Here is a 27638-nt window from a genome sequence, read left to right as displayed (position 1 = left end):
ACTCTGGTCATACATGGTGCCTTCACTCCATCAATATCCCATCTTTGCTACACACCAGAGCTTTCATTCATGCAGAGGTTTCAGATTCAATGATCAATATTAGTAAGGACACAATGGCTGTATTCTCCAAAGAACAAATTAAAAGCCAATGCTTTACATTGCCTTGTAAACCTCGTAATGCAACACTGCTAAAGTGTGGCGTTATTAGAAGAGGCCTGTTTTCTCCATCCTGCTTCTAATGATACGAACTGGAGACCATCTAACCCCTTTCCCCGGCAGTAAGTTTATTTGAGGCATATTGAAAAGAAATTCAAAATAGTCTGGCAATGAACAGATTAAACATGTACATTCTCCTGGCTTTATTCTCACTTGGTTAGGGTTTATCCTTTGCCTATCCAATGTTCTTATTTTCCCTTTGAGATCACACATGACCAGTCCAAAGAATTCTTCTTGAATTAACCAAGGTGCTTCTGCGTTTGCTTCACGTATCCAAATCCATTGCTGGAACTGTGTCCTGCAAAACAACGGTTGGAAAAAAACAAGCGATAAAAATAGGACATCTAAGTTAATTTTGAGATTTTTTTTTAGGAAATGGCAAGATGAACTAGCTCCTTTCCACTAAAACAATCTGATTTCCTGTAACATATTTGTTTGGCTCTTGTTTCCAGATCCCCCCCCCCTAATATTCTGGCCTCAGACTGGTCTCTTCAACCCAAGGATCTATTTCCTGCTTATTATGCTAAGATGGAATGTTGAAGGATTATTTGAAGGTAGACCTTGACTTACAAGCACAATTGGAACCAAGATTTCTGTCGTAAGTTGAATCGGACACAATGTTACAATCATTTTTTATGATAGTCATTAAGTGAATCCATAGTTGGCAAGCGAACACTACAGTTGTAAGTGTGAATCCATTCTTCTGAATAGGTGCCAAAAATTGGCAGAAAATGGTGATCATGGGACCCTGGGACACTGTAGCTGGTTGTAAGTGTGAGCTGGTTGCCAAGTGCCCGACTTGTGATGGTGTGATAATGGGGATGTGTGATGGTCATAAATGCCAGGACCAATCGTAAGGAGGACTGGACTTTTTTCAGCACCGTTGTAACTTTGAACGTCAAATATTCAACAAACGGTAATAAATTGAGGATCACCTATATCAACAACCCTTCTAGATCCATGTTCTTCAAATTGCTGCTCCTCAGAAATATGATTTAATCATGATCTGCCTTTTTAGTGCTGGAACTTACCAAAATAGTCCTTGTAGTATTTGGGTCTTAGATTCCATCCATCTGGAAAAGGAAAAAGAAATATCAACTCAGCGAAGCTTAAGTATCTTCACAAATGACTATGTGGCACAGCTAACAAGCATGGTGAGCATTCTTTTCTTCAAATTGCTTTAAAAAGGAAATGACAAAATTTTGTTGTGAACTACCCAGGGGATGCTAGTTGTGCTTTAAGTTGTGAGACAAGGTTGCACAGAGGCATTTCTGGTCTCTGGAAACCAAGAAACCTGGAGAATTATAGTAAGAAACAGCATTGTTTTATTTTAGTTTTTGTATCAACTTCCAAAGGTAATTCCACACCTGGAGCTATCTAAATTATGAAATGTGGAGACAGGGCAAAAATGGGTTTCCTCAACTTTTTCTGCATCTTAGGTCTAGTTCTTCTTCTCCACCACCTCTTCTAGGACAACTTTTAATGAACACAATTTCTCTACCTCTGTCTTTTGAAAGAAATCCTTATGAATGTAACTTTAAGATACTATCTTGCGTGGCCATGATTTATGGGCTCAGATGCTTCACATTCATGCCAGTAACTCACCGGAGTTCCCACGTAGCTTGATGCACTGCCCCTGGTTGGGGATGCCCTCGGCGGCATTCCCGGGATGGATGATGTGGCATTCAAATCCTGTTGGACAATGCAGGGGGTCATCTCCATCCTCAGTGGTGCTGCATGTTTCAGCTATGGAAACAAACATCTCAAGATCAATGAAGGTCCATCATGGCACGTTGGAGCTACTACTGCTGTGGTTCTACTACTCTACCTTGTAGGACTTCTTCTGGTCCATCCAAGAGCCAGCCATTTCCACCCAACCAGCGAGGTTTGGGCTGAATCAGCCAATCTAAAACTTTTCAATGAAAACAGACAGAATATCTCTTATTATGAAGAAGAAGCATCAATAAAGGAGAATATTTGTACCTCAGGGTTGAAATGAGAGGTCCTTGGTGCTCTCTGAGCTTGGTGGTTTTCTTGCAGACCTTTCATTACCCAAACTTGGTAACATCATCAACATCAACTAGATTAGCCCCGATGATGTTACCTAGTTTGGGTAATGAAACGTCTGCAAGAGAATAACCAAATTCAGAGACCACCAAGGAAGAAGAAGCTTTTAACAAGATGAACAGAAGAGACCATGCCAGTGGGTTACACCATGCTGTAACCATTATTTGATGATCTATGCCATGCTAATGGTTCCTGTTCCTGTGCATCTTTCATCCCTTTTGTAGAATCCCATAATACTGTAGCATCTTGGAAAACAACTAGGTCTACCAGCTTAAAGAGATGCTTCCATCTATCTTACACCCATCCTGGCGAAGGACTTACAAGAACAATTAAAAAAAAAGCAATATCCAAGACCTTTGTTTTGGGATATAGCAAGTTGCAAGGATCCCATCGGCCAAGTGTCCTTTGGACCTACTGTGATAGCATCTCCAGCATGAGCTATTATGGGCTGATTTACCTGGGGGTGGTGGCACCGATTCTAAACAGGCATAGATGCATCCATTATAGCAACAGCGTTTGTGCTTCTCGCATTCAGAGTCCGACCGACAGCTGGGTGCTTCACATGCTCGTTCTGGCAAGGTCTGTGATGGTGGTGGACACCGGTCATTCTTCTGGTAGTGTGCACTATGGGGATGAAGAGAGTCCTCATAATCCTGGAAGAAAGCAGATCTTTTTACTCGATCCCCCTTCAGCATTTTTCAAACACATTCTCCCATCCTTTTCTATCAGACTTACTACACACCTGTTCACCTTTGCAACCTGACAGATTGTTCAACGTTTTCACCAACCGAGGGATAGAAAGCTCGCAGGGAGACAATGCTTTTTCTTCTGAAAGATTTTGAGAATTGTGTCTAATGCTTAGATATTCCACAAGGTGGCACTGGCTGGCAAGGACAATTCGGCAGAGCCCTCAGCTTGAGGATGGCTCCATACCCAAACTGACCCATCCGCGGGTTCTTGAAAAGTGAAAAACACCAGAATGCGGATTAAATTTCATATGTTTGCCAAAGGAGATGACTGACCTTTATTGATTTTTAGCAGTATTTGCAACTGGGGAACAAACCAACAGATTGAGAAATGATCTGCAAACTCTCACCCAACATGGGCAGGGCAAGTTGTTATATCTAAACATGGCGCAAACTCCACACTCACACTAGCACTGATGATGTTGCCTGGTTGGGTAATGAAATGTCTGCAAGCAAACCACCAAGCTCAGAGAGCACCGAGGATTCACAAAAAATGTACCCTGATGAGAAGTTACCTGGTACAAATTCTTTGAAACAAATATGTGGTCACTAAGCCCAGAGAGCCCCAAGGACCCCACAGTTCTCCTTCTCCTCCTCCTCCTCCTCCTCCTCCTCCTGCTCCTCCTCCTCCCCCCCTGCAGCACTGATAATGTTACCTAGTTTGGTAATGAAATGTCTGCAAGAAACATCTGCAAGAAAACATCTGCAACAGAGCGCACCAAGAACCCCATAGTTGTTGTCATCATTGTCCTCCTCCTCCTCCTCCTCCTCCTCCTCCTTCTCCTCCTCCTCCTCCTCCCTGCAGGAGGAGGAGAAGGAGGACTGTGGGGTCCTTGTTGCTCTCCACATTTGGTGGTTTACTTGCAGACGTTTCATTACCCAACTAGATAATGAAACAATTTGCATTGTTCCCAAATGCAAATACTGCTAGCACTCCCTTCTTCCACTGATGATGTTACCTAGCTGGGTCATGAAACGCCTGCAAGAAAACCTCCCAGCTCAGAGAGCACCAAGGATCCCCGCAGTTCAACCCTGAGGTACAGGTATTCCCTTCTATTGATAATTGGTCTGTTCTTACTTGTTCTCCGGCCTCTTCTGTGGCAAAACGTCATGCTAAGTTAAAACCTTTCAATCAGGAGCATGGGTCTCTTGTTTGCCCCCCCTGAATGGCGCCAACATCTTCAAGGTCAGGTCACTAAATTTGACTTCACAGCTTTCTCCTACTTTGGTCCACATTCTCTCCTAATTAACCAGAGGCATCCTGAGTATTTTTGCTAGCTCAGGGATACGCGGATGACATGTCACCAGGAATAAAAATCCTTTCAAAAGGATTATTGCTAATCTTTTCAGATGAGAAAGATTATATCCTACAGAGCCTGGGCACACACTCAATTTAGAGGAACATTATTCCTATTAGATTGGGCAATTCCTCCAAGCGATGTGAGCAGACGTTTTTACCCAGCACATGTAAATAACATCCAAGCACACATTTTTGAATTTGCTGTGGTTCAACAACCTTCCCTTCAGGTGGATTTTCTATAACTCTCATCATCCTGGAGTGAAACAGGCTGGAGAAGATTTTAGCGTTGCAAGAACATTGCCAAATGGCCTTATTTGTACATTCCTTCTTTATTCTGTGATCTCTCCAGCTGCCTTTGGCCTCTGAAATTTAATCCTTTCAGAACAATTTTAAATTTAGAGACTGTACAATTCTCCAAGTAGCTGAGAAGTGTTTTTCACAACTTTAGTATTTATGGAAAAATTATCTGGAAAAGCTTCAGAAGCATCTCTGCTGCATCTTGCAACTCACAATGTTATGATAGGAAGGAAAATTCTAGGGTCTATATCAGCAGTCCCCAAACTTGGCAATTTCAAGACTTGGGGACTTCAACTCCCAGACTAAAATATAGGACTTAGGTTTGGCTAGTCTAAAGAAAACAAGGACTAGGGGTGATGTGATAGCAGGATTCCAGTATTTGAGGGGCTGCCAGAAAGAAAAGGAAGTCAAATTATTCTCCAAAGCACCAGAGGGCAGGACAAGAAACAATGGATGGAAACTAATCAAAGAGAGAAGCAATCTGGAATTAAGGAGAAACTTCCTAACAGTGAGGACAATTAACCAGTGGGACAGAAGTTGCTTTCAGAAGTTATGGGTGCTCCAACACTGGACACTTTTAAGAAGGGACAATCACTTGTCTCAAATGGTATAGGGTCTCCTGCTTGAGCAGGAGGTTGGACTAGAAGACCTCCAAGGTTCTATTCTGTTCTGTTCTGTTCCATTCTGTTCCATTCCATGTACATTTAAAGTGACAATAAAGTTCTATTCCAGTGGTGGCGAACCTATGGCACAGGTGCCAGAGGCAGCACTCAGAGCCCTCTTTGTGGGCACACGCGCTGTCGCCCCAGTCCTAGGCCTTCAGCTGGGTTTTATAAAACCTTTTTGCTTTAGGCCTCTGCCACTGTGTGCAAAAAAAAAAAAAAGGTTCAATCAATCAGTCAATTTCAACTTCTTGCAGGAAAAAAAAAAGATCTTGCAAAGTTGGAATTGATTTATTGAACCTTTTAGTCCCACCCAGTCTGCCGTTACCACCGCAGCCATGCCCAGCCAATGGGCCACACCCACCCGGTACCCGACGAAGCATAAGTGGGTTTTGGGTTGCAGTTTGGGCACTCGGTCTCTAAAAGGTTCGCCATCACTGTTCTATTCTATTCTATTCTATTCTATTCTATTCTATTCTATTCCACTCCACTCCACTCCACTCCACTCCACTCCACTCCACTCTACTCTCCTTAGCCAGCCATTTAAGTCCACAAGTCTTGAAATTGTCAAGTTTGGAAGTCCCCGGTCTATAATTACAGGTAGTCCTCGACTTATGATTATTTGTTTAGTGACTGTTCGAAGTTATGACAGTGCTGAAAAAAGTGACTTATGGCCAATGCTCACACAATTTTAGTGTCACAGTGTCCCTGCAGTCACGTAAATGCAATTTGAGCTATTGGCCACTGGCTTGCACTTAAGGCAATTGCAGTATTCTGCAATTACAGGATTACTGTTTTTCAACCTTCCTAGCCAGCTTCCGACAAGCAAGTCAACACGGAAAGGCGGCAGGGAAGGCGGCTTTAAGGACTGCAGCGATTCGCTTAATGACAACGGGAAGAAAAGGTCATCAATTGGGTGTGGTCATATGGTGCTTCTCTTCAGGACTCCCATAACTTGGTTAATCTATGAAAGTTAATCCTAGAGTCTGTCACTAGGGGTCTCCCTTTGCATCTTTGTTAATATTGTAGAAACTAAGCAGGCTGAGGAATAATCAATACACCATCAAAAAGCATCCATGTACTCACTCATTCAATAGAATTTCTGTTATTTATGTATACAGATCTAAAATAAACTAGATTCTCCAGAAAAAATCCCTTCAAATGTTCTTTTTGGGTTCAGTGGAGAACACCGTTCCTCCACTTTCCACACACACACACCCTCTCTCTTTTTAAAAAAGTTTTCATTCTTGAAAATTCTCAGGGCTTCTTGTTACAAAGAGAGGAAACAGTCTTTCAAAGAAACAGCGATAAAAACACCTTGGCATTTTAACCTCAAACAATTCTCCAGGCACTTTGGGACTTCCACCTGCTCCATAGTTGGTTTCCTCCCTTGGGAAACCAACTCCACCCAACATCCCACCGTTCTGGGTTGGTGCCACAGCTTCCTTAAGGCTCCCCAAGAATCAGCTCGGAGCCTCTTTGAGATGGGGTCTCGGGAAGATGTGTGAAGAACATCACAGAGACTGTTGTAAAAAGGAGCCAGGTTGTATCTGAGCACACAATGGGAGAGTCTTGCCTGGAACTCTCCAAAAAGATTTGATATATTTGGTTGAGGCCCCTTCGCCAGGGAAATTCCTGGCCAAAACCCCTGCACATGTTCAGAACAGCATTTGGAAAAATGCGTAAATTTTGGTACAATTTTATCACCAGCAGATATGGGTGTGGGATGTGATGGAATAGAATTAGAATTAGAATTAGAATAGAATAGAATAGAATAGAATGACAGAGGTGGAAGGGACCTTGGAGGTCTTTTAGTCCAACCCCCTGTTCAGACTGACCCGTATTAAGAAGATATATATGTGTCTGCAAAGTAGATGGCAGCCACAAACCATGTGTAATAATAAAATGAGTTAGCATTTTAGGCATCACAAACTTTTGGATGGACTGATTATTGGCCAATATTAGTAAACTGTTCTCCTAAAAAGAATTCCGTTCTATTCTGCAGTTTCAGAATCAGAGTGAACACATACTTCAGAATAAGTTTCTCTCTGATTCTCTTAGGATTTATATTTGAAGAAATATGTACTGTGTTGATACATATTTAACTTCTGCAAACATTAAAACAGTCCAGAAAGCATATAAAGGTAAGATTTCAGTTATTGAAGCTATCAAAACACTCATCCATAAATTAAAAACAATAAATGCACCATAACCCGGTGTATAATTAAACTATAGTTCAACTTGGGCAAGTAAGGAAAAGAAATCACAAATTATCACCCTAAATTCCACAACTATTACTTTTTTAAAATTGAATAGGCTAAGATAATTAGCAGCATAGTTAATTAAAAAGAGAAATGTAAAGTATCACAGCGGAGAAGATGCTTAGCTGCTATCCACTTACGTACTTATATCTAAGTACATAAGTGGATAGAGAAACCGTATCAAGCTGGCATCCGGTTCCTTTGTGGAAACAGAAAAAGTGAAATAAAAAGAAAAAAAATGCACTTCTCTAAGGGGGTCTTTGCTTGATTAGACCACATCCCTTTGGGCAGAGAATATTTATCCAGATGTGTGCCAAACAACAAAACTCTACACAAGCCAGAAGCACTTAAGTTTTGTTAAACTCTCTGAGTTTTTAAGATTTGGCACAGAGAAAAGGTATGACGAGCAAAGACTTGATGGGGATGGAAAGTCCAATGAATTCAGAACTTTTGAAGACAGATGTTGACAGAGTTTAGCCAAGTGTGGAAGCTTCTAATCACTGGAGAGAAAACTGAAAGACTTGCGAGTTTTCTTTCCTTCAAAGACTTGCAAACTACCTTGAAGCCTAACCGTAAACCCAACACTCCATGCATATTGTTACACCTTCAGCAGAAAGTTGGACTAAGTGACCTCAGAGGATTCCCGCAACGGACTACAGTTCTACCATTCCCTTTTCTTGATTGGCAGCTTTTACTTACGTCGTACTTCTCCACCAGCTTCAGCGGTGAAGCCTTCAGTTGTCTTCTCCAGCGCCTCTTTGCATAGTTCCAGGGCGGGTAGAGCAGAAACACCAGGCATAAAGTAGTTGTAAAGAACGTGGTGCAAAAATGCAGTTTGCCTCCCATTCTACCTTCTCCTCCAGCTGTCTTTTGGCACCCTATCAACAACAACAAGAACAAATGAAAATGAAAATTGCAAACTCCCTCGTGGAGGATGAAATTTGCTTCAGATTTCTTTGTGGGAGAAAAGAGAAAAGAAAGACAGGCTGAAATGTTCCCTCCCAGACAGTTTGTCCTTAAAAGGGTTCAAGTCTGGGGCCAGAAAGGATGCTGCTGCCTTGCCAATAAGTTTCTTGCTCCAAGTTGGATCCCTTTCTCCAATCTTGCGATTGCTCCCAAGTGGAGTCCCCCACCTCTCACCGCCACTCAACTTTCTAAGGAAAGATTATTTTTAGACCTTTGTCTGAACATCTGGCTCTCCTAAAGGACCCACAGAGAATGAGAGCAAGAGAGAGGGAGGGGGCCATTCAAATCCAGAGGGGGAGAAAGGATCGGATGTCAGCTGCTGTGAGCGAAGAAAAGGAGAAAGCTGGGAAAATAATAATAAGGATGTGATAAAATGCTCTCCAAGGAATAGGAAGGACATGTTGGAGCAAACAGCTTTTCCAGGCAAGTCCATCACAGCTGTTAAGGACCTTTTATTCTTCCTAATTTGCTTTTATTTTATTTTTTAGAGAGAGAGAGAGAGAGAGAGAGAGAGTGAGAAAGAGAGAGAGAAAGAGAGAGAGAGAGGTGTAACCAGTGCTTTTTTTCAAAAAAAAAAAAAAAAAAAGGTGCCGGAACTCACACACGTCATACAACCCACCTTGCCTACCTTACAAGATTCCATCAAAAAAAGGTGCCGGAACTCTGTTTTGGGCATTGTATGAAAAAAAAAACGCCCTGGATGTAACCCTTTTATTTTATTTCATGTTGTGGGGTAGCCAAAGACTTTTGAAAATCTTAGAGTCCTGCAAGGAATCCAGAAGATTTTTTTTTATCATCTTCTAGTTGGGCCAGAAAACACCAGAGAGAATCAGAAATGGTTGGAATAACCATTTCCAAGAAACAGGAATAAAATCGAACCTAGCTAAAACCAAACAGCACCGGTTGATTTCTATATTTTGATTTGCACTTCTGATGTGCTTTTAATAATGCATCTGTGTCAAGAAAAATCCTAATCTCAGACAGACAAAGAACAAATCTCTCTTTATACAGATAGTCCTCACTTAGCAACTGCTTCGGACAACAACTGTTCACATTTATGACGATGATGAAAAAAAAAAACCACTTTGTGACCGATCTGTGGATTTACCACCTTGGCAGGTCTATAAAGCAAAGGAAAACTGAAGTAAGATCATAAGCACAGTCATATTAACACTTAACAACTGCTTTGCTTAACAGCCTAATTGTTGGTTTCAGTTGTAGCCACTAAATTTAGATTCCCTGTATTATTAAGCACTGTATTATTGTATTCTTTTTTTTTTGCTGTTTTCTTTTGGTTGGTTTGTAATCTTTTGCTTGTCTCCCAGCTGGTGAGATAGGTCATTATATAACTCAGTTTAACAAACAAACTTTATAACATTTTAGGGTTTTCTTGATAAAACAACGATTGTTAACATGGGGGGAGGGCAGTCAAGCTGTATCATCCCAGTTCATCTCGGATGATTTTTGTGGAGCTTGTAAAACAAAGCAAAATCTCTCTGTGGAAGCTTCCTTTGAGCTCTTGGGGCAAAAAGTGTGTTCTGTATGCATCAAAGCAACATGGTGTGGAAGGATTTTATCAGCAGTGGCACCAAGTTAGGAAACGTGCATTTGGCTCTTTGCTCCCATGTAAATGGCCAGTTGAAAGTATCTTCCCAATATTCGCAAGATTCTTTTTCCTCGACATGTATACATCCGAACTAGACTATGTTGTTTCCCTGTGTTATATATGTGTGTGTGTATGTGGTTATATGCATAATCTTTGGTCACATTTATGTTGAGTATATTGGAGGTGGTTATCCTTTGAGAGCTGAATGCAACGAAATTTCATTTTAATGTATGCTGATTAATGTACATTTAAAGTGAAAATAAAGTTCTATTCTAATTCTAATTCTAGCTTCTTGTGCTGGACTTCTACACATGCCAGGTGCAACAGATCAGATCCACACGTGAAGGTCCAATTAAATTGATTATTGCTACTGATGCCTATGCATAGGAATATTCTTAGCCAACAGTTGACATCTGTTTGGGGTTAGATATGGACCTACAGAATTCAAGGGAAGTTGGAGTTAACCTGCTTATGGTTATGTAGGGATTCTAGGCTGATCCCTTGTTTAACCTCCACCTCCAGGTTTGGCCTTCTCCTACATATTGGCACGGCAGATCTCTCTGTCTCATCTGCCACTCCTACATCTTGGCATACATGATGATGTCTGGATTTAGGTTGGTTGTGATTGTTGGACTCCAAATATGGATGCCCAGCAAACAGCACAAAGAGCATATAAGGAACAGCTGATGGAATTGGGTATGTCTAGTTTAATGAAGAGAAGGACGAGGGGGGACATGATAGCAGTGTTCCAATATCTCAGGGGCTGCCCCAAAGAAGAGGGAGTCAAGCTATTCCCCAAAGCGCCTGAAGGCAGGACAAGAAGCAACGGATGGAAACTAACCGAGGAGAGAAGCAACCTAAAACTAAGGAGAAACTTCCTGACAGTTAGAGCAATTAACCAGTGGAACAACCTGCCTCCAGAAGCAGTGAATACTTGAACACTGGAAGTTTTTAAGAAGAGACTAGACAGCCATTTGTCTGAAATGGTATAGGGTTTCCTGCACGAGCAGGGGGTTGGACTCGATGACCTCCAAGGTCCCTTCCAACTTTATTATTATTATTATTATTATTATTATTATTATTATTATTATTATTATTATTATTATTATTATTATTATTATTATTATTATTATTATTATTATTGTTATTGTTATTGTTGTTGTTGTTGTTGTTGTTGTTGTTGTTGTTTTGTTGTTGTTGTTGTTATTATTATTATTATTATTATTATTATTATTATTATTATTATTATTATTATTATTATTATTATTATTATTATTATTATCCAGCAACATAATCTTGTTTTGGGCACCTCATGTAGAAAATAGCAGCAGCAGCAGCAGCACCACAGGAAGACTGTTGCTGTCAGGACTTTGCAACATCACACTAGTCAGTCACCTGTAACCAAACACAAAACATGTTGCTCACTGACGCCTCTTGGGGATTGGTTCAAAGACCACCCAGTTTCCTCATCTAATGAAATGGGGAAAGTGCTCTTTGGAAGGGAGGAACTTCTTTATAAATTAGCTTATCTATTTTTCCTACATTGCAGCATAAACCATGGCCTTGGGCCTGAGCATCTGAAGGACCACCCAACTCCAATGTGTCTCTTGGCTTGATATGCTTGGGAAGAGGGGGGGTGCTCCTGGTCCCTTCAATGAAAAGCTGTCAACCTGAGGGACCAAGGAAGTGGACCTTCTTTGTCGCAGCCCCATCCTCTGGAGTAGCATCTCCCTGGAGATACAGATGGTATCCATTCTTGTGGACTTCCAGATGGTCCTTAAGACCTGGCTCTGTTCCCACACATGTCTGTGGAAGGTTTAGGGACTCCTGGCCCGCTTTATATTATTATTGTGCCCATTTTGAGTCCAAGCTGTCCTCCTTTCATTGTTTTTAGCTGGTTTGGATTCTGTAAACTGCCCAGAGGATGTTGGAGTCGGCGGCCATAACAAATGTAATGAAATAGATAAACAAAGGAAGACATCATGCACGGATGGCATTATCGAAGCTCCTTAATTAATTTCTGGAGATAGGTCATCTTTTGCAGAAGTAGCCATTTGACAGCGCTGGTGATTTATCATTTTTATATCTTCCTTTCATCCCTAGCACTTGTCCTCTAAGTTTCAGCAAAGCAGCCCTGTAAGCTGTGACTATACGGCACAATCAGCCTGCAAGACCGGAATGAATAGTAAGCTAATCTGGACCCATTTTAAATGCACGCAACACCTGTGAAAAAGACATGAGACTTGGATCCTTCAGAGACCCAAGTGCCATGCAGTGATTGTCCTAATTGGTGTACTACAGATAAAGTAGCCCAAATAGAGGCAAACATGTATCAGTGGTTGTACAGTGGTACCTCCATACTCATCGTTAATTGGTTCTGGGAGGCGCAATGAGTACCAAAAACTATGAGTACCAAATAATTTGTCCACATAAGGAATAATGTAATAAGTAACAAGGCAGCCGACACCAACAAATCTAGCTTGTGCATTGAGTACTGAACAAACAATGAGTACCGGGGCAAAATTTTCGTGTCAAAATGTGTTGAGTACCAAATACGACAAGAGTTTCAAAGCAGTTGAGAACCAAGGTGCCACTGTACTACCTATTATCCCCAACAGTATGGATAGTAGGCATCTTGATATTAGTTCCTAAGAAGCACAAATGAAAGCTTGCTGGAGTTTTGTTTTGTGCCGAGTGGGGATTTCATGCAATTGTTGGTAAATCCATCCATCCGGTTGCATTGTTATATACAGTGGCTTGGCAGGGACCTTAAAGCCAGGCTTGCAATACATTTTGTGAAGTCTAAGGAGACAGAGAGTCTGAACAAAACACATTCCTGTTGTGTTTCCTACAGTTGAGCCAAGGACCACACGGTATGGTGCACTAACAGCTGCACACACTAGAAGAATATAAGAAGTCTGGCCTCCATATTTTTGTTTTCAGAAGAGACTAACAGTGTAGTCCATTTTTTTTTTTTTTGCATTTGGGGAGACTCGGGGCCAAAGGGCTGCTCTGAATTAAAACCACCATTATGTAGCTTAGAAACCAAATCAGAAAAAGGCCATCAGCACCCTGGCCCCATTGATTTTTACCCAATCTGTGAGTAGAATGTTGAGTAGCAGAAGGGTCATCCCTTCTCAAGGGTGTGTGGATTTTCATTTATGAAAAGAATTTTCCAACTGGCACCAGAAACACAATGTCAAGTGATTCTTCATAACCACAGTCCTCATTCATCCAACCGTGGGGCCTTCAGACCAGTTTCTTGTTCTTTTGTCTACTTAAACCCAGCTCAAAAGTCTTTGTCATTCAAGGTTATGAACTGCCAAGGCAGCTTGGCCTCAAAGTTGCAGAACAGAGTTCAGCGGTTCTCATCACCAGAGACGATGCAGATGTCCATTTGGCGTTGCCCCTCCTTGGGGTGCTCTCACCGTGACCTCAGCTTTTGTGTAGGGGAAGCGTCAATCAACCGGCAATGCCATTCAGGGCACTGCCTTGAGAAAGCTGCGGATGAGAGGTCACCACAAAATGAACTGTGTCATTGCTTGTTTTCTGATCATCATAAAGACTTCCAGCTACATCACGTCCCTCTAAGGAGTGGAGAAGAACCAGCCTTCTCAATTGTTCCTTGACTGAATGTTTGATTTACTAGGTCAGTTCGTATTCCAACCCAAAGTCCCACACTGGCTTTTCCATGGCGGAGAGTTCCAAGGCTTAAAACTGGGTGTCCCCACTCCTCCATCCATCCTTTAACCCTAGAGACCATATCTTTGATATCAGCCAAGGGTTGAGTCTCCAGCTAGTTCAGAAGCCTGCTGATAAAGATGCAAACACTGAATGATTTCACAGATGGCCAAAGCATTGTGTTGCTGTTGTTGTTTTGCCTAATCTTAGCAAGGATGAATAAGTAAGAAGAGTGTATAGTCAGCTGAGGAGATCTGGGTTCAAATTCCTTCTTGACTTTCCATCAATCATCTTTTTTTTTTCCTGCTCAACCAACTTTACAGATTCCATTTGCAAAACATACTTCACCTGGTTATTAGTTTAACCCATGTTTTGGCTTCACACAGTACATTCAACCACTGATCATATTAAGGGCTGAATTCCCTTAATATGCTAAACTGCAAAAAAAAAAAAAGTTAAAACTACATTTTCTGAAGTGTAATTCATGCAAAATCTTTATCTGTCTGGGGTAAGAGTACTCCTTTTGAACACAGCCATTGGCTTGCTATTGTGAGAATAAAACGAGGGGTACTCTCCTGGATGCTGGGTTGAGGTCCTCCTGGGAATATTGAGATGAAACAATAACAGGCAAACCTTCTTTGCCATAATCTATGTTTTACAAACCACACCGATTCCCACAAGTTCAGTTGAAGCAAACCTTGGGTTTTCATTAGTATCTGAAGGGAGGATTTAATGCAGGGCGTAACGAAAACATTCTAAGCTCATTTGGACCGCAAAGCTCTGTTAGAAATTAAACACGTTGCTTTCCTCAAATATTTATGCAATGCAGCGTTTCGGAGCGATGACAGCTTGCAAGAGGATTGTTACCAAGCTCCCTCTGCTGGAAGAAATATCGCCAAGGTGAGGATGCAAAATTGAAAGATGCTGTCAGGTTCACAAATTATTTTGTGTACTAACCGAAAAGAATATTTGTGGATCATGGTTGAAATGAAGGAGTCCTTGGTGCTCTCTGAGCTTGACTGTTTTCTTGCAGACATTTCATGACCCAACTAGGTAACATCATCAGTGCTAGAAGAGAGTGGGGTGTGAGGAGGAAGAGGAGAAGAAGAAGGGGAAAGGAAGAGGAGGAGGGGAGGGGAGGGGAAAGGGGAGGAGAAAAAGGGCTGTGGGATCCTTTGTGCTCTCTGAACTCAGTTGTTTCCTTGCAGACATTTCATGACCCAACTAAGTAACATCATCAGGACTAGAAGGAAGTGGGGTTTGCCCTTTGTTTATATACAGGTGGCTTGCCCTGCCTGTATTGGTGAGGGTGTGGTTTGATCCTTGGTAGTTACTTGATTCAAGGACCATTCCAACTACTAAAAAATTGAATTAAGGAACTACTACGGAGAACGTTGCACCTTCACAAACAGGCGGAGCTACTAGAGATAAACAGGAAGCAAACCACAAACTCACTCACACTGATGATGTTACCTAGTCTGGTAATGACACATCTGCAAGCAAACAACCAAGCTCAGAGAGCACCAAGGACCTTACAGCATCTTATGTTGTTCGTCCATCGATTTCGATGAAGACCTTGACATCTTGTGGATTGTGGGCCATCAACGGTGTGTCCGTAGATGGCTGATGAGACCGATGTTAGCACGGAATGTTCTGCCACATACTGAACAGAGAAATGAGGACACTGTTGCTTCAGCATTTGCGCTCTGGCTTTACGGAGTGCTCGCTTCTCTTGTGCCAAGATTGTCCTTCTGTGTTCATATGTCTGGCAACCCTGGTAAACCAGGGTACGCCACGTCGGTCGATCATGCGCCAAAAATTCCCAAGAGATGATGTTGATATCCAGGGACTTGAGAGATGCTTTCAGCGTGTCTTTGTATCGCTTCTTTTGTCCCCCGTGCGATCACTTTCACCATAGAAGAGCTGTTTAGGGATGCGATGGTCTGGCATCCTTACAACGTGGCTTGCCCAGCGCATCTGGGCTTTCATCAACAGTGTAAACTGATGATAGGCCTGCTCTGGAGAGGACATCTGTATCTGATATACAGCATCTTATACACTTACAAACCAACACATTCTTCAAAATGCCCATAGCTGACCCACAAAGCTATACAGTATTTACTCCCTTAGGGCTGGAGTTGTGCAAAACACAAAACTGAATCCAACTCAACCATGTTTAGAACGCAGCATTGCTCATCATACTCTGTGGATTTTAAATCATGGTTTAGCAGGCTGTGTGAATTCAGATAACGGTGTCTTATTCCATGAACCTCAATGAAGCGATCTACTCATGGCTCAGAGGTGAACCTGCTTTAAAGTTAACTGATACATTCCTGGAGCTGTCCAATGCTGGACAGAATCAGAATCACGGGCACCATTCTGACTATTTTTTTTTTTTTTACATAGCAGAAGACCTTGCCGTTGTGTTTTGTCCCAAATCTCAGATTCTCTCTCTGTAGCTGTGGCTGCTCTTGGAGAAGTACAGAGAAAAGAGAAGGGAATTCACTATGTCAGGGAAGATGTTTGCCATAGAAGCTGTGAGGCTGGCTTGAACTCATTCTCCAAGATTGCATTTGAGTTTTGTTTTAGCTAAGGAAACAAAAAAAGCTGAAAATTGTCCACAAAGGAAGTAGGTCTTCTCATGAGTGCTTTTGGCTCCCTTAATGAATTGTTTTTGGTGAGTCCTAATTTGAAACCAGAAAAACACCAGGCCTGTAGTTTTCTGGTCTTCAATCAGGATCCTTCTTCCGCTAATGTCCAGCTACAACTGAATTTGGCCCCCTTCTATAAACAAATTAGAAAACTTGGCTTGCTTTGATTTCCAACAAATTAACTGTTCCCTCCCCCCCCCAGCTTAAATTTAAGAGTTCTAATTTGCTCTCCACCATTTCCAATTCTTCATTATTGACATGGTATGGTCCTTCCCCCCCTCTTTTTTTTTGGACTTGGAGTTGAGATTATCTTTGCCCGGAATTAAACATTTGACTTCAAGTCTTACCTCTTCTGTGAATTTAATTAGGTGAGTTTATTAGATAGGTAGACCAGATGTCTCCAACATCAGCAACTTTAAGACTTGTGGATTTCAACTCCCAGAATTCCTCAACTAGCCTAGACCTGCATGGCTCATCAGGTGAAAACTCTAGAGGAATATTTTAAAGAACAATAGAGTAGAGTAGAGTAGAGTAGAGTAGAGTAGAGTAGAGTAGAGTAGAGTAGAGTAGAGTAGAGTAGAGTAGAGTAGAGTAGTTGAAAGGGACCTTGGAGGTTTTCTAGTCCAACCTTCTGCTCAGGCAGGAAACCCTATACCATTTCAGACAAATGGCTATCCAGTCTCTTCTTAAAAACTTCCAGTGTTGGAGCACCCACAACTTCTGGAGGCAGGTTGTTCCACTGGTTAAATGTTCTAACTGTCAGGAAATTTCTCCTTAGTTCTAGGTTGCTTCTCTCCTTGATTACTTTCCACCCATTGCTTCTTGTCCTGCCTTCAGGGGCTTTGGAGAATAGCTTGACTCCCTCTACTTTGTGGCAGCCCCTGAGATATTGGAACAATGCTATCCTGTCCCCGCTTGTCCTTCTCTTCATTAAACTAGACAGACCCAATTCCAACAACTGTTCTATATATTTTTAGCCTCCAGTCCCCTAATCATCTTTGTTGCTCTTCTCTGGACTCTTTCTAGAGTAGTGATCAAAGCTGGATGCAAGAGATTGGGGAACCATTTCCATTTGTCTGAAATGGTATACGGTTTCCTGCTTGAGCTGGGGGTTGGACTAGAAGACCTCCAAGGTCCCTTCCAATTCTGTTATTCTGTATAATTTTCACCTAATGAACCATGCGGTCCATGCTGCATCCACAGAGGACAAAGCTCACCTGCCAACCTCTTTCTAGATGTCTACAAAGAAGTCTGATTTACGCAGCCCAGCTTCTGATTTGCCTGGAAGTCAAGGGGCTTCACATATGGCACGCAACACACAAGGCTACAAATTAGCACACAGGCATCCCAGAACGGTGCCCTTTGATGAGAAACAAACCAGGAAGAAATTAGTTTTGGCACAAACAAAGTGGGGCTAATTATCAAGAACAAATGTGTGTTTATTGAGTTTCGCATCTGGAGAAGATGCCCCATGAGATCAGGCATTTCCCAAAGCGTTTCAGTGCCCTTTCAGGGTTTGAGAAGTCTTAAAAACACACAGCTTGCAACCCTGTTGTAGATATGGAACTGATTACGGCCACTCTGTGGGCTGTATTGGCATTAATGCAGATGGATTGCAGCGTCAGGAACAAAACTGTTTTAATCTTGATTACTTTTTAATTTGGGCTTCCTTAATTACAGGGCTGGTACAAAGGTGCTTATTAACAAGGAGGAAGCTGGGACGGCGTCTTGGGAAGCTTGGCAATGAAGGTTGGGCCCTGCTGGTTACAGGGAAGGTAATTTGGATGAACCGTACAAAAACCATCATTTCACCCAGCCTGGATAATGTCTAAGATGTTATGAATGCCAGGGAGAAATGCTCAAAGGATGTCGGTTCCCACGCAAAGTCCTTTCAACTGTTGTTTTGACAGGCGACTTTTTGCCAACCGTGGGCTCACTGGGGAAGCGTCTGTCTCATGCAAAACAGATGTTTGCATTTCTATTAGATCCTTAAGGCAGCTGAAATTTCATTTTGAGTTTCACATGAATTCACTCGGCAGCTGGACGTCTCACCACTTTTCAGGCCCTGTTACTGTCATAATTCAAGGAATACAGACTCCAGAGAAGGACGAGGGGGAGACATAATAGCATTGTTCCAATATCTCAGGGGCTGCCCCAAGGAAGAGGGAGTCAAGCTATTTTCCAAGGCGCCTGAAGGCAGGACAAGAAGCAATGGATGGAAACTAATCAAGGAGAGAAGCAACCTGGAACTAAGGAGAAACTTCCTGACAGTGAGAACAATTAACCGGTGGAACAACCTGCCTCCAGAAGTTGTGGGTGCTCCAACACTGGAAGTTTTTAAGAAGATACTGGGCAACCATTTGTCTGAAATGGTATAGGGTTTCCTGCCTGAGCAGGGGGTTGGACTAGAAGACTCCAAGGTCCCTTCCAACTTTTTTTCTTGTTCTTGTTCTTCTTGTTGTTGTTCTTCTTCTTCTTCTTGTTGTTGTTGTTGTTGTTGTTGTTGTTCTTCTTCTTCTTCTTCTTCTTCTTCTTCTTCTTCTTCTTATTATTATTATTATTATTATTATTATTATTATTATTATTATTATTATTATTATTATTCATAACTTGAGGATTATACATAAAGAAGCACACATAATATATGGTGAGTTTCCAACATTTTCTCTCCCATTCAAAGCAAAAACAAACCCCAAATTTACAGGCAGTTCCTTGACTTACAAGCACAACTGAGGCCAACATTTCCTTTGCTAAGCCAGACAGTTGTTAAGTGACTTTTGCCCCGCTTTACGACCTTTCTTGCCACAGCTGTCAAGTGGATCACTGCAGCTGTTAAGGAAATAAGGTTGTTAAGGGAACTTGCTGCAACGGTCAAAAGGGTGAGAAGTGGTCATCAGTGACTTTTTTCAGTGCCGTTGTAACTTTGGTCACTAAATGAACTGCTGTTAAGTTGAGGACCAGTTGTACAAACGAATGCTAAGTGGTGGCATCCTCTGAAACCGCAGCAGCAGCCTTCCCATTTTTTTGGTTCATTGCATTCTCTTGTTTATTTTTTTTTTAAAGAAAATTTTATTGATTTTCTAGCTTTACATTTAAATATTTGAAAAGCAACGTGGCAGCTGAGTTGGTCAATAATTCAGTAACATACAAATATCTTTAGTACAGATCTCAAACTATTACATTAAATATTTCCTCTCTTTTCCCCTTGGTATTTACTGTCTCATCTTTAAATTAATACAATTCTTATTATATCGATTAAATAAAAATAACTTTCTTACATTTATCAATAGTTTTTAGTTTATATCTATCCTATACCTTCTGGACTCCAGAGGATGGTAAAGGACAGGAAGGCCTGGAGGAACGTTGTCCATGGGGTCGCGATGGGTCGGACACGACTTCGCAACTAACAACAACAATCCTAGTTGTTTTAACATTCAATCTTTTCAGACAATCAATGTCCTGGTTAGTTTTTCCCAATTTTTAGTTTCCCATTAATATTTAAATTTAACGTTTAATATTTATAATTTCCAAGTTTCAAATAACCCCAATTCCCTTTATCACAATTCATCACAAGATCATTCTCATTTTTGTTCCCCATTATTGGTGTCTCTATGATTCCTGGCCAGTCTTCCCCCGATACCTGCCATCAAATCAAAATGTGCAGCTCTTCTCCTTTCTCAGAGCGTGCATGACAGAAGGCAGTGGGAAAATCTAAAAACAGAAAACCGATGCAGAAAAAACATATTTTTGACCTTTCCAAAAGCTGACAATCTCAACAACAGGTGGCTTTTCAAATACACAAAACCTTTCGTGGAAAGGCGTTTTTGTTTTTTGGGTTTTTGTTTTTGTTTTGCAAATGCTGAGAACAAAATATATCTCCTCCACCCGACACTCTCTGAGTGTTTTTCTCGATCAACTTTGATCGAGAAAGAATGCACGGGGCAGGAAACGCAGATTGTTATAATGGAAGCAGATGGCAGCATCCGCTTAACTGGAAAGGAGGGAGAAGGATTACATTTTAGCTATTGTTCTCCTGCCCATGTGAGAAATTTGATTTGAACCTTTGATTCGTGTGCAAATCTCTAGATCAGTTTGGATCCAGAATGTGGATCGAACAACGAAATGATGACTAGCTAAAAGAGACTGAACTGATTCCATTTTCCAACGTGACCTGCTTGAAAAATCTAAAGTATTGAATTGCCTCCTCCTCCTCCTCCTCCTCCTCCTCCTCCTCCTCCTCCTCCTCCTCCTCCTTCTTCTGAATGTGTCTGGTTTTTATTATTATTATTATTGGTAAAGTTTAAACATTATAGGAAATGGGAGAGTTTCCATGAAGATTTTCACACCTCTCTGAATGTTACTTTTGGCTGCAAAAATCAAACTTATCCGAACTTCGAGACAACTTTATAATGAGACTGGCAAAATCTGTAACATTAATGGCTGGAACCGTTAGACTGATTTGCTGCTAAGGCTGCGTGGGTGTGAATTTGTGTGACATCACTTCAGACAGATGGGAGAAGCAGTGTGTGTGTGTGTGTGTGTGTGTGTAAATGTGGTAATTTGTTCAAGTAGCTTCCTCTCTTATTTGCATTCAGACAACCAGCCATGGAATGAAACGGTTCATTTAGAAATGGCTGGAGGAATTCTGAGAGTTGAAGTCCACAAGTCTTTCAAGTTGCCAAGTTTGGATACCCCCGGCCTACACCTTTCCTTCGCGTGTGGCCCATTTTGATCAGAGAAAATTGGAGTATGTTTTTAAGGATTACGGAGTTCCGTCTGGTCCACGGGCCAAAATTGAACAAGCTTGCACAGAATAAGAATAGATGTGTTTTCTCTCCCTTCCCTGACAGAGGACAGTTTAAGCAAATGTCTTCTCGCCTTTTTGTTTATTCCACCCGTTTTTGACTGAGGAATCCCACAGTTTTGCTGGCTCCGAAAATGCCAACTCACTTCCCCCCCCTCCAAAAAAAGGGCCATAACTGAGGACAGGGAGCAGATGGCAGATCCCATTACTTTGGCTGCATCTCAGCCTTGTCTTTAGTCAAAGAGACCACAGAGACTCGCTGGCTTTCTCGGGCAGCTGATATTTCCCAGGAAAAGAGGCCAGCTCCTCTTTTAAAGCTTTGTCCAACTTTCTGCCTTTCCAGCTTCCGATAAAACTCACGTCCACATTTATCCAGGACTTTGGTAGCACCGATGCCTTATTAAGTGAATCCATCAGTGCTAAAACCTGCAGCCTTTGCAGTTTACAATGGGGGGGGGAGAAATTAATATGTTGGCTTCTCCCCCCCAACTCTGTCTTAAATTCAGAAGTAAAATTCCAGGCATCAAATATTAAATGTGATAAAATATTTAAGTGTCCTCTTCTGCACTCCAGGGAGTTTTGTTCTTGTTAGCTAAAAGCGGTTTGCTGCAAGATTCTTTGGTCGCCTTCTTTATCCCACATAAACATNCATAAAGCTTCATAATTATTCTTATACAATTTTGTGTTAGAAGCTGTAATATAAACCCCCAAGTATTTTACCTTTTTAACCATTTCAAAACCTGTACGTAAGGCTAACATATCTTTATCCTCCTTAAACATATTTTTCGATAATATCTTAGTCTTATTAGAATTTACCTTAAAACCAGAAACTTTCCCATATTGTGCAAAAATTTCAACCACCTCAATTGTCGAGTCTATTGGCTGAGATCCTTGGTAGTTTCTTGATTCAAGGACCATTCCAACTACTAAAAAATTGAATTAAGGAACTACTACGGAGAAAGTTGCACCTTCACAAACAGGCGGAGCTACTAGAGATAAATAGGAAGCAAACCACAAACTCACTCACACTGATGATGTTACCTAGTCTGGTAATGAAACACCTGCAAGCAAACAACCAAGCTCAGAGAGCACCAAGGACCTTACAGCATCTTATGTTGTTTGTCCATCGATTTCGATGAAGACCTTGACATCTTATGGATTATGGGCCATCAGCGGTGTGTCCGTAGATGGCTGATGAGACCGATGTTAGCACGGAATGTTCTGCCACATACTGAACAGAGAAATGTGGACACTATTGCTTCAGCATTTGCAACCCTGGCTTTACAGAGTGCTCGCTTCTCTTGTGCCAAGATTGTCCTTCTGTGTTCATATGTCTGGCAACCCTGGTAAACCAGGGTACGCCACGTCGGTCGATCATGCACCAAAAATTCCCAAGAGATGATGTTGATATCCAGGGACTTGAGAGATGCTTTCAGCGTGTCTTTGTATCGCTTCTTTTGTCCCCCGTGCGATCACTTTCACCATAGAAGAGCTGTTTAGGGATGCGATGGTCTGGCATCCTTACAACGTGGCTTGCCCAGCGCATCTGGGCTTTCATCAACAGTGTAAACTGATGATAGGCCTGCTCTGGAGAGGACATCTGTATCTGATATACAGCATCTTATACACTTACAAACCAACACATTCTTCAAAATGCCCATAGCTGACCCACAAAGCTATACAGTATTTACTCCCTTAGGGCTGGAGTTGTGCAAAACACAAAACCGAATCCAACTCAACCATGTTTAGAACGCAGCATTGCTCATCATACTCTGTGGATTTTAAATCATGGTTTAGCAGGCTGTGTGAATTCAGATAACGGTGTCTTATTCCATGAACCTCAATGAAACGATCTACTCATGGCTCAGAGGTGAATCTGCTTTAAAGATAACTGATACATTCCTGGAGCTGTCCAATGCTGGACAGAATCAGAATCACGGGCACCATTCTGACTTTTTTTTTTTTTTTTACATAGCAGAAGACCTTGCCGTTGTGTTTTGTCCCAAATCTCAGATTCTCTCTCTGTAGCTGTGGCTGCTCTTGGAGAAGTACAGAGAAAAGAGAAGGGAATTCACTATGTCAGGGAAGATGTTTGCCATAGAAGCTGTGAGGCTGGCTTGAACTCATTCTCCAAGATTGCATTTGAGTTTTGTTTTAGCTAAGGAAACAAAAAAGCTGAAAATTATCCACAAAGGAAGTAGGTCTTCTCATGAGTGCTTCTGGCTCCCTTAATGATTTGTTTTTCGCGAGTCCTAATTTGAAACCAGAAAAACACCAGCCAGGCCTGTAGTTTTCTGGTCTTCAATCAGGATCCTTCTTCCGCTAATGTCCAGCTACAACTGAATTTGGCCCCCTTCTATAAACAAATTAGAAAGCTTGGCTTGCTTTGATTTCCAACAAATTAACTGTCCCCCCCCCGTGGCGTAAATTTAAGAGTTCTAATTTGCTCTCCACCATTTCCAATTCTTCATTATTGACATGGTATGGTCCTTCCCCCCCTTTTGGGGGGGGGGGACTTGGAGTTGAGATTGTCTTTTCTTGGAATTAAACATTTGACTTCAAGTCTCACCTCTTCTGTGAATTTAATTAGGTGAGTTTATTAGATAGGTAGACCAGATGTCTCCAACATCAGCAACTTTAAGACTTGTGGATTTCAACTCCCAGAATTCCTCAACCAGCCTAGACCTGCATGGCTCATCAGGTGAAAATTCTAGAGGAATGTTTTAAAGAACAATAGAGTAGAGTAGAGTAGAGAAGAGAAGAGAAGAGAAGAGAAGAGAAGAGAAGAGAAGAGAAGAGAAGAGAAGAGAAGAGAAGAGTAGAGTAGTTGAAAGGGACCTTGGAGGTCTTCTAGTCCAAACTACTGCTCAGGCAGGAAACCCTATACCATTTCAGACAAATGGCTGTCCAGTCTCTTCTTAAAAACTTCCAGTGTTGGAGCACCCACAACTTCTGGAGGCAGGTTGTTCCACTGGTTAAATGTTCTAACTGTCAGGAAATTTCTCCTTAGTTCTAGGTTGCTTCTCTCCTTGATTACTTTCTACCTGTTACTTCTTGTCCTGCCTTCAGGGGCTTTGGAGAATAGCTTGACTCCCTCTTCTTTGTGGCAGCCCCTGAGATATTGGAACACTGCTATCATGTCCTCGCTTGTCCTTCTCTTCATTGAACTAGACAGACCCAATTCCAACAACTGTTCTATATATTTTTAGCCTCCAGTCCCCTAATCATCTTTGTTGCTCTTCTCTGGACTCTTTCTAGAGTAGTGATCAAAGCTGGATGCAAGAGATTGGGGAACCATTTCCATTTGTCTGAAATGGTATACGGTTTCCTGCTTGAGCTGGGGGTTGGACTAGAAGACCTCCAAGGTCCCTTCCAATTCTGTTATTCTGTATAATTTTCACCTAATGAACCATGCGGTCCATGCTGCATCCACAGAGGACAAAGCTCACCTGCCAACCTCTTTCTAGATGTCTACAAAGAAGTTTGATTTACGCAGCCCAGCTTCTGATTTGCCTGGAAGTCAAGGGGCTTCACATATGGCACGCAACACACAAGGCTACAAATTAGCACACAGGCATCCCAGAACGGTGCCCTTTGATGAGAAACAAACCAGGAAGAAATTAGTTTTGGCACAAACAAAGTGGGGCTAATTATCAAGAACAAATGTGTGTTTATTGAGTTTCGCATCTGGAGAAGATGCCCCATGAGATCAGGCATTTCCCAAAGCGTTTCAATGCCCTTTCAGGGTTTGAGGAAGTCTTAAAAACACACAGCTTGCAACCCTGTTGTAGATATGGAACTGATTACGGCCACTCTGTGGGCTGTATTGGCATTAATGCAGATGGATTGCAGCGTCAGGAACAAAACTGTTTTAATCTTGATTACTTTTTAATTTGGGCTTCCTTAATGACAGGGCTGGTACAAAGGTGCTTATTAACAAGGGAGGAAGCTGGGACGGCGTCTTGGGAAGCTTGGCAATGAAGGTTGGGCCCTGCTGGTTACAGGGAAGGTAATTTGGATGAACCGTACAAAAACCATCATTTCACCCAGCCTGGAAAATGTCTAAGATGTTATGAATGCCAGGGAGAAATGCTCAAAGGATGTCGGTTCCCACGCAAAGTCCTTTCAACTGTTGTTTTGACAGGCGACTTTTCGCCAACCATGGGCTCACTGGGGAAGCGTCTGTCTCATGCAAAACAGATGTTTGCATTTCTATTAGATCCTTAAGGTGGCTGAAATTTCATTTTGAGTTTCACATGAATTCACTCGGCAGCTGGACGTCTCACCACTTTTCAGGCCCTTTTACTGTCATAATTCAAGGAATACAGACTCCAGAGAAGGACGAGGGGGAGACATAATAGCATTGTTCCAATATCTCAGGGGCTGCCCCAAGGAAGAGGGAGTCAAGCTATTTTCCAAGGCGCCTGAAGGCAGGACAAGAAGCAATGGATGGAAACTAATCAAGGAGAGAAGCAACCTGGAACTAAGGAGAAACTTCCTGACAGTGAGAACAATTAACTGGTGGAACAACCTGCCTCCAGAAGTTGTGGGTGCTTCAACACTGGAAGTTTTTAAGAAGATACTGGGCAACCATTTGTCTGAAATGGTATAGGGTTTCCTGCCTGAGCAGGGGGTTGGACTAGAAGACTCCAAGGTCCCTTCCAACTTTTTTTCTTGTTCTTGTTCTTCTTGTTCTTGTTGTTGTTGTTGTTGTTGTTGTTGTTGTTGTTCTTATTATTATTATTATTATTATTATTATTATTATTATTATTATTATTATTCATAACTTGAGGATTATACATAAAGAAGCACACATAATATATGGGGAGTTTCCAACATTTTCTCTCCCATTCAAAGCAAAAACAAACCCCAAATTTACAGGCAGTTCCTTGACTTACAAGCACAACTGAGGCCAACATTTCCTTTGCTAAGCCAGACAGTTGTTAAGTGACTTTTGCCCCGCTTTACGACCTTTCTTGCCACAGCTGTCAAGTGGATCACTGCAGCTGTTAAGGAAATAAGGTTGTTAAGGGAACTTGCTGCAACGGTCAAAAGGGTGAGAAGTGGTCATCAGTGACTTTTTTCAGTGCCGTTGTAACTTTGGTCACTAAATGAACTGCTGTTAAGTTGAGGACCAGTTGTACAAACAAATGCTAAGTGGTGGCATCCTCTGAAACCGCAGAGCAGCCTTCCCATTTTTTTGGTTCATTGCATTCTCTTTTTTATTTTTTTTTAAAGAAAATTTTATTGATTTTCTAGTTTTACATTTAAATATTTGAAAAGCAACGTGGCGGCTGAGTTGGTCAATAATTCAGTAACATACAAAATATCTTTAGTACAGATCTCAAACTATTGCATCAAATATTTTCTCTCTTTTCCCCTTGGTATTTACTGTCTCATCTTTAAATTAATACAATTCTTATTATATCGATTAAATAAAAATAACTTTCTTACATTTATCAATAGTTTTTAGTTTATATCTATCCTATACCTTCTGGACTCCAGAAGATGGTAGAGGACAGGAAGGCCTGGAGAAACGTTGTCCATGGGGTCGCGATGGGTCGGACAAGACTTCGCAACTAACAACAACAATCCTAGTTGTTTTAACATTCAATCTTTTCAGACAATCAATGTCCTGGTTAGTTTTTCCCAATTTTTAGTTTCCCATTAATATTTAAATTTAACATTTAATATTTATAATTTCCAAGTTTCAAATAACCCCAATTCCATTTATCACAATTCATCACAAGATCATTCTCATTTTTGTTCCCCATTATTGGTGTCTCTATGATTCCTGGCCAGCCTTCCCCCGATACCTGCCATCAAATCAAAATGTGCAGCTCTTATCCTTTCTCAGAGCATGCATGGCAGAAGGCAGTGGGAAAAATCTAAAAACAGAAAACCAATGCAGAAAAAACATATTTTTGACCTTTCCAAAAGCTGACAATCTCAACAACAGGTGGCTTTTCAAATACACAAAACCTTTCATGGAAAGGCGGGGTTTTTTTTGGTTTTTTTTGCAAATGCTGAGAACAAAATATAACTCCTCCACCCGACACTCTGAGTGTTTTTCTCGATCAACTTTGATCGAGAAAGAATGCACGGGGCAGGAAACGCAGATTGTTATAATGGAAGCAGATGGCAGCATCCGCTTAACTGGAAAGGAGGGAGAAGGATTACATTTTAGCTATTGTTTTCCTGCCCATGTGAGAAATTTGATTTGGACCTTTGATTCGTGTGCAAATCTCTAGATCAGTTTGGATACAGAATGTGGATCGAACAATGAAATGATGAGCCTGAACTGATTCCATTTTCCAAAGTGACCTGCTTGAAAAATCTAAAGTATTGAATTGCCTCCTCCCCCCCCTCCTCCTCCTCCTC

General features: G+C 41.6%; 1 protein-coding gene across 1 annotated transcript; it reads right to left on the bottom strand.

Annotated features, from left to right (window-relative positions):
• Positions 1-234: 234 nt before the first annotated feature.
• On the bottom strand, positions 235-8438 carry WFDC1 (WAP four-disulfide core domain 1). Its single transcript, XM_015810568.1, has 6 exons — positions 8249-8438; positions 2741-2936; positions 2045-2128; positions 1822-1962; positions 1248-1289; positions 235-514 (listed from the first exon to the last, which is right to left on the bottom strand). The coding sequence occupies exons 1-6, from the start codon at positions 8393-8395 to the stop codon at positions 456-458; spliced, it is 669 nt and encodes a 222-aa protein (XP_015666054.1). The 5' UTR covers positions 8396-8438; the 3' UTR covers positions 235-455.
• Between the last annotated feature and the right edge of the window lie 19200 nt (positions 8439-27638).

Source organism: Protobothrops mucrosquamatus, unplaced genomic scaffold, assembly GCF_001527695.2.
Source record: "Protobothrops mucrosquamatus isolate PMUCROS unplaced genomic scaffold, P.Mucros_1.0 scaffold_38, whole genome shotgun sequence".
NCBI classification, from domain to species: domain Eukaryota; kingdom Metazoa; phylum Chordata; class Lepidosauria; order Squamata; family Viperidae; genus Protobothrops; species Protobothrops mucrosquamatus.
This window is presented reverse-complemented; position numbering and strand designations above follow the sequence as displayed.